We start from the raw sequence: 18764 nt of genomic DNA on the forward strand, positions 1-18764 counted from the left end.
AAGACCGCTGCTTACTTTAATATTCTTTCCATTGTTTCTTCAAATTTTCCAGTTCCTCTGATATATTAGTGACACATATGAGAGATTTGTTTTCCCCAAGTCTGCCAAGCAGCCATGGTGCTGTTATCACACCGTGTGTAAAGGCCTTGTGTGTTTTCCTGTCAATATTTTGACGTGTCGCCTCAAAGCCCAGCACGAAATGAGAAAATGGCAGAGAAAAGCTCTGCAGAGGTCACAGCAGCATTACTCACAGCTCAATACTGCAGGGCCTCACTGCCATTCAGGGTGTAAATTGGACATTTTGAGACTGGAGGAGTAGACAGGAACAATGAGACTGGTACAATCGATAAATTAAAGGTTCTGTCCGACTCTGTGTCGTTGATAATCACCATGCTGCTATAAAACTCATTAGCAGGAAATTCCTCAGATGCATCCTTGGATTTGTGATCTGTTGCGTTAAAGGATGTTAACCAGCATTCTTTCAAAGCTGCCATACATTGAGGTTTGCCCAATATAAAGTATTTTATTTCATATTTGACACAGCTAACATTTTCTTCAGTCATTATGCTGAAGATATCATCAATTTGAACCTTCAGCCAAATATAATTAAAGAGCATTTAACCTACTTTTCAATATCCTCGAGGCCTTCTAAGTTTTTAAAATATCCACTTTTGTGTGACTGCTTTATTGATTGAATAATAAATATGCAGTATGCGTGCATCTCTCATATTGATACATATAAAATCATCCCAAATAAGCCCTCATTTGCTACCAACTCAGCTCAAAATTGTCAAAAAAAGATAAAATTYCATAAGGAGACTTTAATTTGTGATATACAAAGATGCACAAAACAAAAACATAATCCATGTTTTTAAACAGTAGGGATACATGTTTCAACCAATTCATGAATCCCACAGGAAATATTGTAGAAATTAGATATTTATTTTACAATTATCTTCAACTCATGCTGAAAACTTCATAAGACTTTTGAAACTTCTAAATGTTATTTATTCACGCTCCCAGTAAGGTGTACGTTTTCAGCTCTGTACAGTCAGCTCTTATTTTGATGTCGATAACTTTGCTGAAGACAATTATTTATAGTCCAGGTCAAACATTAGCATATCTAGATGCTAGTATCTGCTGACCGATATGTAAAGGACGGCTGTGCAGCTCTGTGATTTAATGCGGTGTTGAACCTTTGTAATATAACAGATGGCAGCCGCTGTTTAATCAAAACAGAATCTATTATTACCCAGATGTAAATTTACTTCCTTAAACATTTTTTTTTTTAACTTTTTCTACATCTATTTTTGGATAGAAACATATTTTTATCTGTCTGTTGAGGAATTTCTTTGAGCACAAACCAAAAAATCCAGCAGATGGAAATCATGACAWCTCTGCTGCTGCAAGCAGGAGACAGATGGAGAGACATAACCTTCATGCTGTGGCGAGGAACGTTGACGTGTCGCCATTCGATTCAGCTTGATCATTTTCCAACATGTTGATGGCTCCTCTTTAGATTCAAACGCTGACTGGCGTCTCGAGACCCCATAAACAAAAAGCTGCAACATGGAAACTTAATAATGCATATGATTATAGTTTTCCTCTTTCATAAAGTGCCACCATCACATCTCATTTCATAGTTRAAGGTGCGTTCTGATTGATCAGCTGTGCCCCGGCTGATGATCATGATCAGACACTCGTTCCAGGTTACTCAACAAAACCAGTTTCATAACATAAATCAAGCGGAGGCGTGGAGTATGCATCATTTTTGTTACACAAGTTTGTTTTTTTGACTTCATTTTATTTCCTTCTGCTTATATCACTTCCATCCCGACTTTTTTTTTTACATTCAGCAGCTTGAGCTTGAGCTGCTCTGCAGCCTATGAGAGGTCAAACCAGGAACTTCTTAAAGCCACACAGGACGCCGCCCACCATGGTGGAGGTCACTGCCTACGCAGAGATGATGTTGAGATATTTAGGCTGCACCTGGGAAGTCGGKGAAATGTAAACTACACGGGATTGAGAGGATATTTCAAATTAAGGCAAACCCTGCACAGGCAGCACAGGCGCATTATGTCCTAAATTCATCTATCTGTTTGTAACACACATCAGTGAACATGTGGAACAATGAGATKAARCCAAATCTGAACTTTTTGGCTTATGTTAAAAATGATATGCGTAGCAAAAAAACTGACTCCATCAACTTGGTGAAGCATGGTGGTGGCAGCATCATCCTGGGGGAATGTTTGTTCTTCAGCCTGGAAAGGAAGTCTGGTTAGAGTTGTTACAAAGATGGATGGCACTAAAAACGATCCTGGRAAAGAAAAATTATAACAATCAAAAGACTTGAGACTGAGGTTCACCTTTTGGCGTTACAACCTTTGATATACAGTCATGTTGAATAAATTAGAATATTTTTGAAAAGTTCACTCATTTCAGATAACTAACCAAATGACAGATTGATAATTTCAAGTCTTCATTGCTGATGATTGTGAGGATTTTTTTTGCACACGGTTAATGAAAATATGACATTTAAGATTAAAGCATTACACAATAAAAAATCACATTTTTAACACAGAAATGTGGACATAATGGAAAGTATAGTTAATACTTGCTTAAAGGTTGATATATTCAAATAGTACTTTTAATCTAACAATCAAGTCTCATGTGAATACATGTTCTAATTTATTGAATATGATTGCACATTCAGCTCCAACAGACTGTGAGCCRACGCATATTAAGTTTGTGTTTTATAGATTCTTGTGTTTCATAGTTTTGTGAATGCGCCACCTTTATGAAACACTCCAGATCCCTCTCCACAGATCACTGTTTTCAGGTAAATKTATTGTTTTGTTTAATTAAAATGTAATTTCTGCAAAGTCCCTCGTGACAGCATTTGTTGTGAAATGRCGCTKTAATCATCAGTTTTTGTACAAAACTGATTATTTCTGACAGCCTTGAATGCAGCTAAAATAAATCCTTCCAACCATTACCTGAAAATGAAATACAAAATGAGACGCATGATAAAATGAAATTGTCATTTGTGACGCAATTATGCTTCGGTTTTACTGTGTTTTAGCTGTGTAAGGTTTTAGGTTTTRCTTGCAGGAAATGGTTTATAAAACTGGGACAAACTGTTCTGTTGTAGAAGTGTTTCTTCAATTTGTGTCAAAGAAGTTTGCTCAGTATATGCACAGYTTGTTGCACAGCTAACATTTAGTCTATAATTTTTTATTTTATTACCCTAACTTTAATGCATACCCATTTTAGTATTGATCCTCTTTRCTGTGTTATGAGGTCATTTGAAGCAGTAATCTGAGTGATTCAAATAATAAATGCCATTTCAGATTGACACACAGATTTCTACTGGACTTCCTGCCTTTACTTGAGGATCTTTGGCTCCAGTTCCTGCCAATCTTCCTGATTAGTGCTTTCACTGAAGGAAAGGGGTCCATGAAAGCCAGWTTTCGGCAGTCTCGCCTGAGCAGCTGACGTTTTGATATGTCTGCTTGAATCCTTGATGGCTTTGATCTAAGGGTTCCTTTATTATTTCATTTCCATACATGAATTTCGTATCTTCAGCAGAGAAAAATCTTCATCTTGATGTCCCGAGGCAATCGTCATGAGAGCCAGTTTCATCTTGACATTTGACGGTGGAGATGGTGACAGAAATTAATAAAAAGGATGAAGACCATGACATTTTCCGAGCTGATTGRCCTTCCTGTCTTGAATYGATGTAAAAGAGTCAGTTTGGATTTTTGGGTTAAGTGACTTTCACTACAGTTTGGTATATTTGGAGTTTACCTAGCCAGAATGTCTGAGATTAGTCAAGAAATCAATAAGTGGTGATAACTTTATGATAAAAGCACAACTTTTGAGGTCAAACATTTTCAGGAATCAAACTATTTTTGGCTGTTCATTTTCCAGACTGCACGATGCCCCAGAGTATACTTTTATATGAGTCGCATCAGTCAAAAAATACGTCATAAAGAGGAGAAAAAAACACCTTGTGCTGGATTATAAGTCATATTCATTTAGAAATTGTTAAACATCTGGGGGWCATTATCCATCAATCAAAAAATGTGTCATGAAGAGGAAAGATATATACATAAGTTGCAGTTTCTAAAATAAGTCACAAGACCAGCCAAACTATGGGAGAAATGTGACTTATTGGTACCAATTCCCATAATCCATGTTTTCTTCAATAAATACGCAGTTAGAATAAACCGTTTTTCCAGAGCCAACAATAAGAAATGTATCGAGACACGAAGACAATTTTGCCTGTCCTYTACGCAAGACTCCACTGCTGAAGAAAAATCATGCTRGATCATTTGACAAATCAACAAAATACTGAGAAGAATACAATCCGGTCAGATAAGACCAACATCAAATGCTCTGTCTTTGCACACACCCTTATTAGAGGAGGAATGAGGTTGCCCTCAAACTGATGATTTAGCATAAAATACTGGCAGACTTGATGTAGCTTAAGGAATAGCATTCTCATTCTTGATAAGGATTTTAAGATAAAACTGAGCAAGCAAGACAGTGATCCCCAACATATAACCAAGGAAACTCTCTCTACTAATTCTCCACACAGGAAAAACCACAAAGTTATTCAACAACATTTCAGTAAATGGGTTAATAATTAACCCCAAAGCATTTAATTAGAACATTATTATGTACCTATGCCATATTGTAAATGTTATTAGATTTTTCCAAAGTTTTAAAAGGTTTTGTGAGATAGTATCATAGTTTGATGACCAGTATTACTTCAAATCTGGAGTCAGCACAGTAGCATAGAACACAGTGGAATAATGAATCCAGTTGCCGATATTGTGTTTTTCAGTAATACTAATTGTCTCCTTGGCCTCAGTACTCCAGGCTCTCAGTTTTAAAAATAACTCCACTCCTTTGTTACGGGCGAGCTTTTCAGGCTGTGTTATTGTTAAGGGGTATTTTGGTCAATCAGTCATGCATGCTGTCAGCCGTCTCGAATAATTTAAAAACCCTCGTGGTGAGTGAATTCACATCAGGTTACTCGTGAAGCCGGGCCAGAGAACGTCTAGTGAGCTAAGTAGTGTTGAAAGCTTACAGAAGCTTTGCCTCTGTGGAGCTGTGTGAATTAAGAGGCTGATTACTGGGTGATTAGGAATGGATTKCTGCRTGTTTTTATAACTAATGACTGGATAATATCCAGCTTTGCTCCGACTGCTGCGCACTTGAAGCTGTTATGCAATAAATCTCTGATAAAATTAGGACAAGAATCGCAGGAATAGAGAGAGATGGATGGAGAGGCGTCTTAGTTTTCTAAAAAAATATTTACTTGTTTCTTTTTTCTGTTAAAATATGAGTTCTCCTGGAACACATTCATTACAAGATCTACACAGTCTCGCCACTGCAAAGCTGCATTCCTGCTGTCTTTAATCCTTAAAACAGAACAATTCAATCTCTTCCTGCAAAAACAACTCAAAGTCTAAATCCTTTCAATCCTCGTCATCTATGTTATTTACTCCTAATGTGCAGAGTTTTCTTCATTACTTAAATCTAAATGCAAACTAAATCTTACAGGATGTTTTTCCCTGAATTGAGCMTTATCTAATAGTCAGTCTTCACATTAATACAGCATTTTAGGACTGAATGGAAAAGAAATGAAAGGTTTTCTTTAGTGCGTTGCAAAATTTAATGTGGGAGTTTTTCTTTTTCTCTTAAACTTTTTGTTTTACAATCTAAAATATTTAAACATAAACACAATAAACATCAAAATAATACCATATTTATCCTTGTATATTTAGGCTCTTTGCATGTTTTACAATACAGACATACTGTAGGCTAGTAATCTAGGCTGAAATGTATATTTCCATATTTGGTTTAAAACTGAGATTTGTTTGAATCTTTGTTTTTGTTGATATTTTCCAGAAGACATAATATGGACCAGTTTTAGCAGCAATTGAGATGCATTAAAAAAGTCAACTGATCTGGATCTCAGGACGTTTTACCAAGTCAGGACAGAACAGCGTGTCCTGAATTGAGAAAACCACAAGTCGGTGTGGGACAGCCTGGTTTTATAGTTATATGTGAACTGATGACATTGTTTTATAGCATCAACTTAAACTGTCATTCATCATAGTGTATGGTCTGTCAGCACGGCCTCATCTCAAATACAAATAACTTCAGATGTTTCTCAGTTCTGTCTGGAAATTTATGCTCAACATCTGACAATTTTATTTTCTATGAAAATGAACAGAACATTGTCTCCCATGATATCAAGGAAACAATTCACAACTTGTACAGTTGTGCTACTTAAATGCTTAAAGAGATGTTAGACTGAAATGTGGGTAATTTTCATCGTCAGTGTTCTTGCAATTTTTGCCTCTCAAACAAAAGAAGATGAAGATGCCCACCAGAAGGGCATGGATGAATTTTTATATATTCACAGATATATTGATTGGTCCAACAGGAACAGAGGAACCATCATACATTTACAATCCTTTTGGTTTCCGATGAGATGAAAAAGTCTCTACRATCATAYTTTACTAAATAGATTTCATGACCTGAAAGGAAATAAGTCTCGGTTTACAAAAATGCTGCTCTGCTGTTAACTGCTTTGCAAATATTAAGTCTTCTTTGGGTATTTTGGAGGACAGCAACAGCAGTTAGTCTGGCTTAACGAGTTAAAACTATTACTAGGTTCTAGACTAACAATGAGAAATTAGAGAGAATAAACATTTACCCTGTGAAGCATAAATTTGGACTCACTCTGCGTAGTGATAAATGCATGAACTCGGTCACAAAAACATATTTATTACCTTGGTAAAAAAAATTTAAATAAATAAGCTAAAGCAATTTATAAACACCCTTGCAATCAGATATCCCAAAAAAACACCAGCACTCTATTCAAAAGTGATAACATTTCTCATCATGGCAGTGAAAAACGATGTGACTGTGTGGACAGTGAGATAAAACAAATAATAAAAAAAAACAGCTTCACCACATGAAACACACAACTATTAAACTTCATGGAGGATTTTATCACATTTGTGTTTCATGTTGGAGAGAAAGTGACGCAATACGCAAACCGAGAGGAAAGAAAAAGAGTTGCAGAAGTAAGCAGAATACCAAAGTACCGATGTAAAGAACATTTTATTTGATTTGCTTTGCAGTGACAGTTTGGCCTAGTTTTTGTTGGATTTCCTTGGTATGAGATGAAGGCTTCTCTCCGTTTATTCTTTAAATTGATCTCTCCAAGCAACCACGGATAAACTCTCTCTGCTCTGGATGCGAGTAATGAAGACCTTTTCCGAAAGAGGGAATCTGCTAGAATGCTCTGTTTTTGCCCGTCGAAGAGCTCTGATAAATCACACTGGTAAACTCAAACATGTGATACATGTATACAATCGGTGCTCTTTATGCCGAGTTATAGAACATTATTAATTCTTAGCATTAGTACCCAAAGCAAGAGTCGTATCCACATTCTTGTCATGAAGTCAAACGTCTTTCCAGTGCAGACTGGAAAGRAATAWTTCGTCACAATCAGTCCTGAGGTGTGGTTGTGTAGTGAAGGGTGATCTTTGTTTTTGCAGATGATGTGGTTTCTGTTGGGGTCGTCAAACTATGACCTTCATGGTGCACTTGAGCGTTTCGCAGCAAAGATGGATCGCTCACTTGATGGTATTGAGAGCGGAAGATGGATAGACGGATTGTGAGACGTTTCTGCAGTAAASGAGATGCTGCTCYGTTGGTGAGAAATGARCTGAACTGAAAAGCAAAGTCGTCTCCGCTGGCACCCTCACCTGTCATGATGACATATGGATTATGACCAAGATGTCAGATAAAAAGGGCTAAAATCAGAAAACCCAGGCTGAGCTCGGAGATAGWGCGAGGRTGTCTCTTGTAAATGAGATCTTGGATCTCMATGAGACAACCTGTATGATTAAAGGTCAAATAAATCAACTGTCCAAGAGACTAATGARACGGGAGTCGGCCAAGTTGGTTTGGAGAGCCAAATAGGAACCTGTAAACTCCCGTAAACCAACAGTAAGACTTTGGAAATAGCAGAGTGAAGGTTTGGTAACTGAATTTTCRATCTATTCAGYAGATTTTGTAGCAATATTTTATTYATTTGTTTTTGTGTTAAATAAAAATGCAAAGTTTGATTAAAACATTACACAAAAGTAAGAATCCATGGTTGGTAGGAAGGCAGGCTGGTTGGTTTGTTGGTTGTTTTTGCTGAACTTTTTAGCTTCCATGTTGCTAACATGTTGTCCTTGTGTGCTAAAATGTSCCAATACTATAAAACCACCAAAATACTGATAAACTAGGACAAATCTGAAAAGARAAATAGGTTTATTTGCAMAAATCTGCTGATGTGGCARGAATCTGAAGGTCAGCGATATGKYACAGYMSCTTTTAATCAAAGCTGCTGTGCCTGTYGTTTAAAATGAAACCACAAACTGTGCTGAACTTGCATTATCCTGCACTGAAGAACGGATGGGTTCTTCAGACCTGGCACAGATAGCACCAGATGTAACCTGAAGCTGACRAGGGGAGCGGCAACTCAGCGCAGAGAGGCCTGAGAGTCAGGCTCTGTAAGTGGATTAGACTATATTTGAAAAGTTATCTTATTCCAGTAACTCAAATTACAAATTAAACATATGACATAGTTTAATGACAGACTGATATTTTCAAGCCTATGATTATGATGATTTAACCATAACCTTTATAATTTGAGACACATTTAAAACGTTGTTCACAAGTTTCTATGCTAACTAAATCAAAAGTCACAATTAGACTATAAGACCAAAAGTTAGTTTGATTCTGTGAAATCAGAGTAATATAACAGCTCTTCAAAAAATACAAAGTCACAAACACTTACCATTTTGTAAGAAATATTTAATTTGGGGTTTATGTGAGAGACAAAGACAACATCTTTCAAACAATGAAAATAAAATGTGTTCACAAAAATCTGAAAATCTYGTCAGGCATTTGCATTTGGCCTCCTTAAGTTGATATTATAACCAAGTCATGTCATATATTTCTGACTAGATTCAAAACTAGACTAAACTATTACATCACATGAATACTGATCCAAGCTTTTCTATTGTATCTCTGACTTMATGTTTGGGGTTATTGTTTGACTGGAAGGTGAACCTCMACCCTTTTCCACCATCTTTCTTCAGCTCCTAGCAGGTTTTCTTCTGGGATTACCTGAATTTAGCTCCATCCACTTTCACATGAACTCTGACTAAAACTGAAAAAAGAGCTTGTCAACTGAATGATGCTGCAACCACCATGCTTTTACGTCGTTGATGATGAGTGAAGAGAGCAAAGTGCAGTGCTAGTTTTGTGCTGCACATTGAGTTTTTCTTACAGGTCAAAAGCTTTGAATTGGTCTCATCTGACCAGAGCACTTTCTGCCACGTGTTTGCTCTGTCCCCTGCATGACCTGTGGCAAACTTCAGCACTTCTCAAGGATTTCTCCCACTTGCTTTGTCACTTCCAAAAAAAAGCCCATGTTTTTTGGAGCATATGACTTAGTGTGTATTCACACCAGCCCTGTTTAATCAAACTCTTGTTCATTTGTCCAGAAAGGACAAAGTGTGAGTGTGCAATCAAACTGAAAGCCGATTGTCTTTTGCCAAAGTCAAAAGAGAAATCCTAAACCACTAAATTCTGACGTCACTCCATTTATGTTTACGTTTCATGATGAAGGAAGTTGCGCTCGTGGTTTTTTCAGACGTTTTTGTGTCATTTTCTTTTGTTGTTCTCGGTGCAGCGCCACCACAGGCGAGAAGGGGAACAGGTTTCTTTGAGGGTTTGGATCTTTTTAACACAGTGCTCTGTGAAAGCAAACATTTAACAAATGTTACAATGTTGGTCCCCAGTTGGACCAAGTCTACTGGACTATCAGGTGTGAAAATATCCTTTTAGTTGGGTTAACAGATTTTCCCATCTGAGTTCTGGATCTCTGAAGTGCTTCTTGGCCTCTTCTCCTCTTTAGCCTGAGTTTAACTGGACAGTGAGGAAGAGATCATGTCACAAAAGCACTTTCCTCAATAAGTAGGTTTCTTTCTTACCCAAGCTTCCCTGTCTCACACACAGCTCCTCAGCTGAGAAAAGTCACAATCACACAGTGAAAGTATATTTTAAACAATACAATGATCTATAAACCAAATTACGATTGGTTGGAACATATGGCGAGGTAACCTCTCTTTGCCCCTGATAACTAGTTATTGACACCGTTATGTTATCAATTAAGAAAATTACTGACATATGAGATGCTTTCCTCAGAAATCCACTGCGGAAAAGACTTTCTATAATCTGTTCACACACAGATACATCTTATTCATGTGTCTGCGTGCGTGTGTGTGTGTATGTGTGCGTGCGTGTGCGTGGGTGTGTGTGTGTGCGTGGGGGTGTGCGTGTGTGTGTGTGTGTGTGTGTGTGTGTGTGTGCGTGTGTGTGTGTGTGGTATATTAATACCATGAGGATTTTAAGGAAAATTTAGATAAGCCTGGTAAACAAGAAAGAACAAGATTAAAGTGATTGATTTTTTTTTTTGTTAGTGAGGTAAGCTTATTTGTTACTGCCTCAAGGCGAAGAATAAAATAAAAGTAAAGTAGCTAAAACCTCCTGTATCCAGCCAATCCAAAGCAAGATTTGAAACATGAACTCTTACTGGTTGAGAAAAACAACAAACTAAAAACAGCTTTAGGATGTTTTAAAGACACAGTGCTTTACTTCACAAAGAATAGCAAAAAATATATATTTTAAAGGTTTAGCACTATTTTCCATCTTTTGGAGGATTGAGTCTCCAGTCACAGATAAAACATGTTAAACAATGCCACAATTAAAGGTCTGGTGAGTTTCAAAACTTTTTAATTATACAGTAACTTTAATGAGATTAAAGCACAATTTTTCTGCAGAAGAAATAAAAGTATAATATTTGGACAGAGTTTGGACTATTTCACATAAAACTTTCTTCAGAGTTACATTCCTTAGTTTTATCTCTGTGATTTTGTTCATATTGAGACACAAATAAACACACTATACATTATTTTTGATTACAGGTTAAATTTAGCACATTGAAAGTCAGAGCATCATTTTAGCCAAATATTGTTTGCTTGTAAGTTCCCCATTAACATCAAATTAATTGAAAATATTACCATGAACAAGCGACAATACATTTTGTCATTTAGTTACTAAACAGGTTGATTTCAGACTCTGTAATGTACCAGTGGACCTTGAGGGAATAAATTATTTGGACTGGAGATCAGGAAGTGGTTTCTCTTGGTTCTCTAATGAGAACCGGAACAGTCATATCAGGTTATGTACTCAAACTGGAAACTGTAAAATCTTTGTGGACGGGCATTCATGTGTGAAATTACATGAATCTTTAATCCTCCTGTTGCTGCTCCTGTTAAAAGACTTTGGTGCCTCCTGACCCACTTCTCTTGTAGGGGGTATCTTATCAGATGTTCCACTTTMTTATAATAAACAAAAGGACAATTAGCATCTCGCTGCTGTTTAAAATAATTAGAAGAATCATCCCTGAGGGCTGATGTTGTCGAAGCTCCGAAAACACAACAAGGCTTGACCTTTTAATTGTTCACTGGTTGCAGTCTGGTAACGGTTTGACGACTAAATCATCAATCTTTTTAAGTTTGACAAGATTCCCTTCAGTTCATTTAGCACTAGTTGATAAACTAATGTGAATGTGCAACAGTTAAGTCCTGTGTGAAGCAGCTGTGATTGCAACTTGGAGGTTTTTCAAACTGACTCTGCTACAGGTATGAAACTGCTAGATGTGACAGTGAAGTCATTTTTGTAGTTTTATTCCTAACATTTGTTGCCTTCACTCAATGTTAGAACACCTGCTGCGATGTCAAAGCAGCTTCATGCAAAAACATGAGACTTCAGTGTTTTTTACACAGGAAGAGCCAGACTAAACGCCCGACTAACAGCATGGTGGGACCCCAGAGATGGTCGCCGGTCTGTATGTCATTTTGAAGAGAGCTTTCACACGCCTGCTTTAAATTTAATATGAGTTTGCGGTTACAGGGAGGGCAGAATAATACAAACAACCAGAATGTGTGGTTATTCTCTGTAAAGGCCGTTCCCAAATGTCGTCTTGGTTTTCTAGGTGGAAAAATGTGACATATTGAAAGCCAGCGGAGAATATGAGATGAACGCCAGGAGTGTTGTTTGCACGTGGATGCAAGCGAACTGAGAGCAAGAATTATTTATCTGAACTGCACTGTGAAACTTTATAACAGAGGAGATAACGATGTCTGTTGGCAGTCTGCGTGAATAACTCGACTCACCAACAGTTTGCAGTGATAAATGCTGCACTTCTCGTCGTAAAGCATYATTATTTTTTTTTATAAACACCACATGTATCTGCTGACATACTTGTCCTCTGCAGCTAGCTGCCTTTGCGAGTGTCTCTGTATGCTATAAAGGAACAGTCCTGAATCAGTTCTTCAGTTAATGGAGATCATTTTCTTTAATTTATTCACTATCAAGGTGCTTCTCAGTTAACAGATCAAACTACGCAGGACGCAGTTTGTCTGCCTAATTGAGACTAATCTGCTCAATCTCTTTTATATGGTGGGTTGGATTTATCATAACCACATTTATTTAAACCAACTTTCTCCTTTTTTATTGTTCATTTGCCTCTTTCTTAGTTTTTCTGTTTGCCTGCTTTTACACTGAAATTATTTTCTTGTTCTTTTCTTTTTATTTTACACAATTTGCATGTTGAGTGTTTTAATTTATTTCCTTCAGAAATAGCATGCCTGGCTTGACGCTTCCAATCTTTCAAATTAGGTTCCTTATGCCTCAGACTAAGTTTATAAACATATTTTTTTTTCCAGTCTATGATAGAAGAATGCACATATAAATTTAGCATCATGTTAAAAATGGAGATTCAATTTTCAGCATGTAGTCAGAGGAGCTGCTAACAGCTCTCTATACCTGCAATTTAAATGCATAATTTTATTTGAATTATGTTTTTTTTTAACTCCTGTTTATTTATATGACAGTGTGTGATTCATTAAATATCTTATATTAGATTTAAAGAAGGTCAAATGAGTTTAAAACATGGAACTGCTTTACATCGTCTATTTTCTATCGTCATTCCACATCGTTTATCCCAAAAGATGTTATCTGGTCAGGTTGACCGGACGAATGTCTCCTTGAGAATTGAAACTGAGTACCCAAAGGAACCTGGACCTAATGCCTCTGCTTGAGTGGGAAAAACTAGACAGCAATAACATGTCTGTGCCAATTAGTGTCCTCAGCAGACCGTCACAGCACTGATCAAAGAGGAAAATATCAGACGTGGTTGTAGATGTTGTAAACTTCACTTGCCATGTTTCCTCCCTATACAGTTTACAAGATGAAGGGATAGAAAGAAAACAATAAGCTCCATTTGCTCAATTGGCAAATGGCAAATGGATGCTAAAACTACCATATTTTCCGCACTATAAGGCGCACTGGATTATAAGGCGCACCTTCAATAAATTGCCTATTTTAAAGCTTTTTTCATATATAAGGCGCACCGCATTATAAGGCGCATAGAATAGACGCTACAGTAGAGGCTGGAGTTACGTTATGCATCTACTAGACTCGGGTCGGCGAGGAGAGCCTTCCGCGACTGGGCCGGGGCGTGGCCGGACTATGGTCACCCTCCATTTGCGCACAGCATGTTTGTGGAGAACGTGGTGCTACATGACCTGCAGACAACCTGATTCTAGACGGTCGGTAGGTAGATAGGTCAGTCAAATGTATTAATAGATTACAAACCAGCGTTCTGACAACTATCCCAGCAGGCACCACGCGCGTCTTCTTCTACAGGCGAAAATGAAGTCGGCGGCTGCTTACCGTAATTGCTAGACCACTTGTGGCTCAATATTGGTCCATATAAAAGGCGCACCGAATTATAAGGCGCACTGTCGGCTTTTGAGGAAATTGAAGGTTTCTAGGTGCGCCTTATGGTGCGGAAAATACGGTATCTATGAATCCACCAAGATATTGAGAGTTACCACATTGACCTCTGGTATTTGTAGAAGTAAGAGACTACAATCATCTGTGAATTGCTAAAATCCATAAATACTTGAGACCCTTCTAACAATACATATTATTTTAATCGATCAAATACCAAATGTACCAGATGAAACCAGCTATCTTAACCGCAGAAGTGAACGTCTACAGTCATCCTTATCTCGTTTTCCGTGGTACAGCCAATCAGACCCAAAGAAATAAATACGCTCATGGATTAGCTGCTTTGCAAATATCAATAAATAGCATTTTAAGCAGCATTGCACCTTTCATCTCCCTAAGCTGCACTTTCTTTTAAATATTTTAGATATGTTGTACAAAAAAAATCCACATATTGGCAAATTTTCTGCAAATAGTTTGGATTTATGTTCAACAAAAAAATCACCACAAATAGGTGTATATTTAATTTCTTTCTGTGAATAATAAAGTATGCTTCTGCTGAACTTTGCCAACTTCTTGTGCAACAACAAAATCAGTTGACACTGAAAAGGAGGACTGTATGCTGCTAATCCATCCATCTTCAGTTTTCTTTTCTTTGCTTATTTGTCCGAGATCAGTGGGAGGCTGGTGTGTATCTAACATGGTCATTGTTCAGAAACTTTGGTACAACTGAGACGACACACACACACACACATGCACACACACCTAAAAGCAATATAAAAAGATTAATTAACCTAACATTCATATTTTTGGAGAAAGACCCAGTGAAAACCCAGACATGCAAATTTTAGGTCATAATTTCTTTGCATATTTCATAAGTATTGCTCTTTTACGCTTTTTAAAGGTCTGTAATCTAATTATGCCAGTATTTATGTAGATATTTTATCAGCAATAAATGCAAAAGTACAGATTTTACCTTAATCCCCATAACCGAACTAACTCTCCCATATGACTGTAGGATAACGCTAAAACCAGGTGTCTGACATGCAGTCGCGCAACTACACATTATTCAGGTGGATGCGAAAACGTAGATCGGCCCCCCCATYCCCTCCCCAGTTGACGATACGTGAAAGGTAAAACTTGCCACATTTACCTCATTATGTGCGCGAGGTGAAGGAGCGTAAGGCGCGCTGAAGTGTGTGGGAAAACATCATCGGCGCGCCGCCCCCTCCAGATGGGGTTTAGGCGCCCCCTCTGGTGCTGCGCCCCTATGCGTTGCATACCCTGCATACCCACTTTTYGCGCCACTGCTGACATGGATGCCGGTCATAAACGCAAATTCTCTTTGGTTGAGCAGACTTCATAGTAAAATGAGTGTTTGACACAAATTATATAGGACAATGCATTCAGTCCTTCAGTGAACTGTGTGTAGAAACACAAATACGCACAGAATCTCACAAAGTTGCCACACTGTCAGGTTGAATTTGATCCTAACCTTAGCTACATGGGGTGAACTGGTAACCGAGGGCATCTCTCTTTGTTCATTCCTCTTGTCTCAACTCCGCTGTGTCTTCTTTAAATTCCTGACTCGGAAACACCCCCTCAGACCGCGGCGCTCATTAGACCAGCAGCAGGACCAGAATTCATTTGTTTTCTCTCTCTCTCCTTCTCTACCACAACTGATTTGTAAAGCTTCAAGGAAACAGCAGAAGAAAGACGTAAACACCCAGACGGAGTGAACCCACCACCTGAAGCCGCACACAGTGCTCTGTTGTGATGGTGCCATGCCAAACAGCCTTCAGCTGTTGTTCCACAAAAAACCACCTATTACTGGGGTGCATCACCAAAAGATGTTAGTCATTACTAGAACATCTTAAATGTGAGCTTTGTAGCTCAAATCAAACGTCAAGAATGAACCTGATGGATTACATACTAATGATGGAAGTCACTTGTTGAAGGCATCCAGAGGGAATATTACCCAACTCTGCAGTTCCCTTAAGGAATGTTAAATATTTKAGAAAGTGCCTGCTTTYATGCTTTTAAGGTCTGCAACTTTAGTCTTTCAGGTTGGTCCCAGAGGTCTCATTAAACAAATTTCCAGCCGCAGTACACAGATGTTTTCAGCAAACAAAATATTAAAAAGTGTGAATTTCTCCATATGCATAAGCAATTAAAATAAGAAATGTGCTCCACGTTCAAAAACACTGCTATGGTGTCTCTTTCCTCCAAACTTTTATGTGAACCACTAAACTTCTGATAAAAACCGTGTTTATCTTCTTTTATGGGCGTTGTAAAGGTACATTTCCGCAGTCAGAAAGCTGACAGCTGAAAACAAGAATGCTTGTTGCTTCCAGGCCAACCTGAGATGATGTGCTGTTAGATAAATGGGTTTCTTTGTGGGGACAAAACACGAAAATATACTTTGATTTGCTTTCTGTAATATGTGTCTTACACTCAAAACAACATGAAGAAGCAGCTGAAAAGCTTGTTACCAACTCTTCTTATTCTCCCTAAGGAATGTCATATTTAACATTACCCTAAGCAGAGAGACTAGTTCTAAACCACTAGTTTTATGTCTGACAACCAATCAAAATCTGACCCCATTAGCATTAGCATTACATTACCATTTAAACCTCAAGTCAATTTGGGTACGTCTTTACCAGATTCGATCATGCAGAATGACATTTTTGCCAGTTTCTCTTTGCAAAAAATCTCAGGTTCAGTCAAACTGGGTYGAGTGTGTCATTGCCTTGTTCTTAATATAATTTAGAGCTGGTTTTTGACTAAGCCATTTTCAAAGACTAATATATTTCACCTAAAAATACAGCTCTGGGTGTRTCTTTAGGGTCTTTGTCTGACCAGAGTATCCTTATCAGCAGGTTTTCTGTGTTTCCTACATGGCTTATGGTGAACTGTACACTATCTGYGCTCTTGGAGARCAGATGGTAAGAAAATGTCTTTATTTTCTTMAGTGTGTGACTGGTTTGCTTTGTGTGTTTCTACCTTRCAGATTCTATGAAGAGCTAACGAACTGCACATACCTGTTGGCATCGAACATGAACTGCTACTGGCCCAATCGAATGGTGGACGAGTTCTTCATCCAGGTCCACAGGCGCTACTTCCATAACTGCTCAATGTCTGGACGACGACTCAGGGACCCTCCAAACCGCATCCTGGGTCCTTTCATTGTGGGTCCCATCCTGGTCACCATCCTCATGACGGCCCTGGTGGTGTGGAGGAGCAAGCGCAGCGAGGGGATTGTTTAATAAAGGGAACAATCCAGGGCTGGCGTTACAAGTCAAAACATGCTTTATACTCCCTGCAGTAACACCAGTGTCAGTGTTGGGGAAAGGGTTATGTTGGAAGGAAAAAGATGAACTCCAGGCTATAAAAATAGGTTCCACTTCAATGGATCTGTGAAGACATTAACGTCCATTACATGTTTGTTTCATCTTCAAGGATTGGAGTCATTTCTTGGGTTTACCTTTTGCTGCAATGTTCACTTGAATCTGGACCAGAAAACTGACTGGTGATAGTATATTGTATATAAAACTAYTTTGTTCTGTCAGAAACTGCTCAAAAGGATGCTGGATGTGATTGTACAAAAATTAAACAAGTGCTTTCAACAACAAAGGAACAGACGACTAAAAGCTCTGACAGGAAACCCACAAATATTCTCGTCCTTACATGTATACATACACTGTACCTAAACTATACGTAGTATGTACAGCTTTGTGATTATTGTGTCATGATTTTGTTGCATTTAATGTATTTTATCTACACTACCAGTTCTCCSCAAGTCAAGGGTGTAAGTTCAGGAAACGGGAAGCACGTTTTGGAAAAGATCGTCGAACTCCAGCTTACTTTTTAAGAACTTCCACATATATAGCCATGAAAATGACAGTAGGTTAAACAGTGGGCAGATGGTATTGTAAAACACAACTCCAGATAAAWAGAAGATTCAAAGCAGTGGGTAACTTTAAGTTAGCCAACGCACAACGCTCCTGAGCATCGTCATCGCCCAAAGCAGTTTGTGAATCACGAACCTTGGGTTTCTATTGATTTATGATCTCTCAGTGTAGTAGAGTGTGCCGCGTGAACTAGTCCTCCATTGATATTTTCAAATGCTCTTTTTCCTTTAWAAATTCATTGACCTGTAACCTGCCTGTCAGCAAAACACACTTTGAGATACACCCACAGTTTGTAGTTTGTGCCAAAACCTCGTGAAGGAAAAAGAGGGAGAGCCATGTTTGTTATGAAACGAATATATAAACCRTCTKCTGTTGGAATGRCTTTCACTGATTGATTCTGAAATCTGTGATTGTGAAGAGATTTTCAATAAAATGTCTGAATAATGTGTTGAATACACACACCACAGATTCTCTGCTATGACACAATGACAGAAGGGGTTTAGCGTGTGCAGTTTTTATTATGAATCTTGAATTCAAATTGTTTTTTGGGATTCAACAATGATGCACCTCAGTGGCTGGGAAGTTGCTAAAACCTAATGATGGGGCTCCAAATTCATGATTTCTTTTAGGAATGCAGAGAAAAATTATTTCACTATGTAACAGAAATTCCTTTTACTCCTCAAAAATTTGCAGGTAAGTTCAAGTCAAACCTGACTAATTAAAAGAAGAAATCCACTGCAGTTCGTATCTTGTTTTAAGGACAGCATCACACTACCTGTCCAGTGTGTTTAAATGTAACAGTCTTAACATTTTAGATTATTTTTAAATTAATCATGCCATGTCTACAACAAAATTCACTCATCCACTCACTGTGTGGAGACTTTCACAAGTTTTCTTAGCAAAAATATTATC

The 18764-nt window shown here is 38.0% G+C and overlaps 1 protein-coding gene across 1 annotated transcript in view; it reads left to right on the top strand.

Moving 5' to 3' along the window:
- ramp1 (receptor activity modifying protein 1) overlaps window positions 1-18306 on the top strand; it is a 61244-nt gene extending 42938 nt beyond the window's left edge. Inside the window, exon 4 of the mRNA XM_008402391.2 lies at window positions 16952-18306. Within this exon, the coding sequence (XP_008400613.1) occupies window positions 16952-17207 (256 nt within the window). The 3' untranslated portion in view covers window positions 17208-18306. The remainder of the gene's footprint in view (window positions 1-16951) is intronic.
- The last annotated feature ends 458 nt before the right edge of the window (window positions 18307-18764 follow it).

Source organism: Poecilia reticulata, linkage group LG2 (genome assembly GCF_000633615.1).
Source record: "Poecilia reticulata strain Guanapo linkage group LG2, Guppy_female_1.0+MT, whole genome shotgun sequence".
NCBI classification, from domain to species: Eukaryota; Metazoa; Chordata; class Actinopteri; order Cyprinodontiformes; family Poeciliidae; genus Poecilia; species Poecilia reticulata.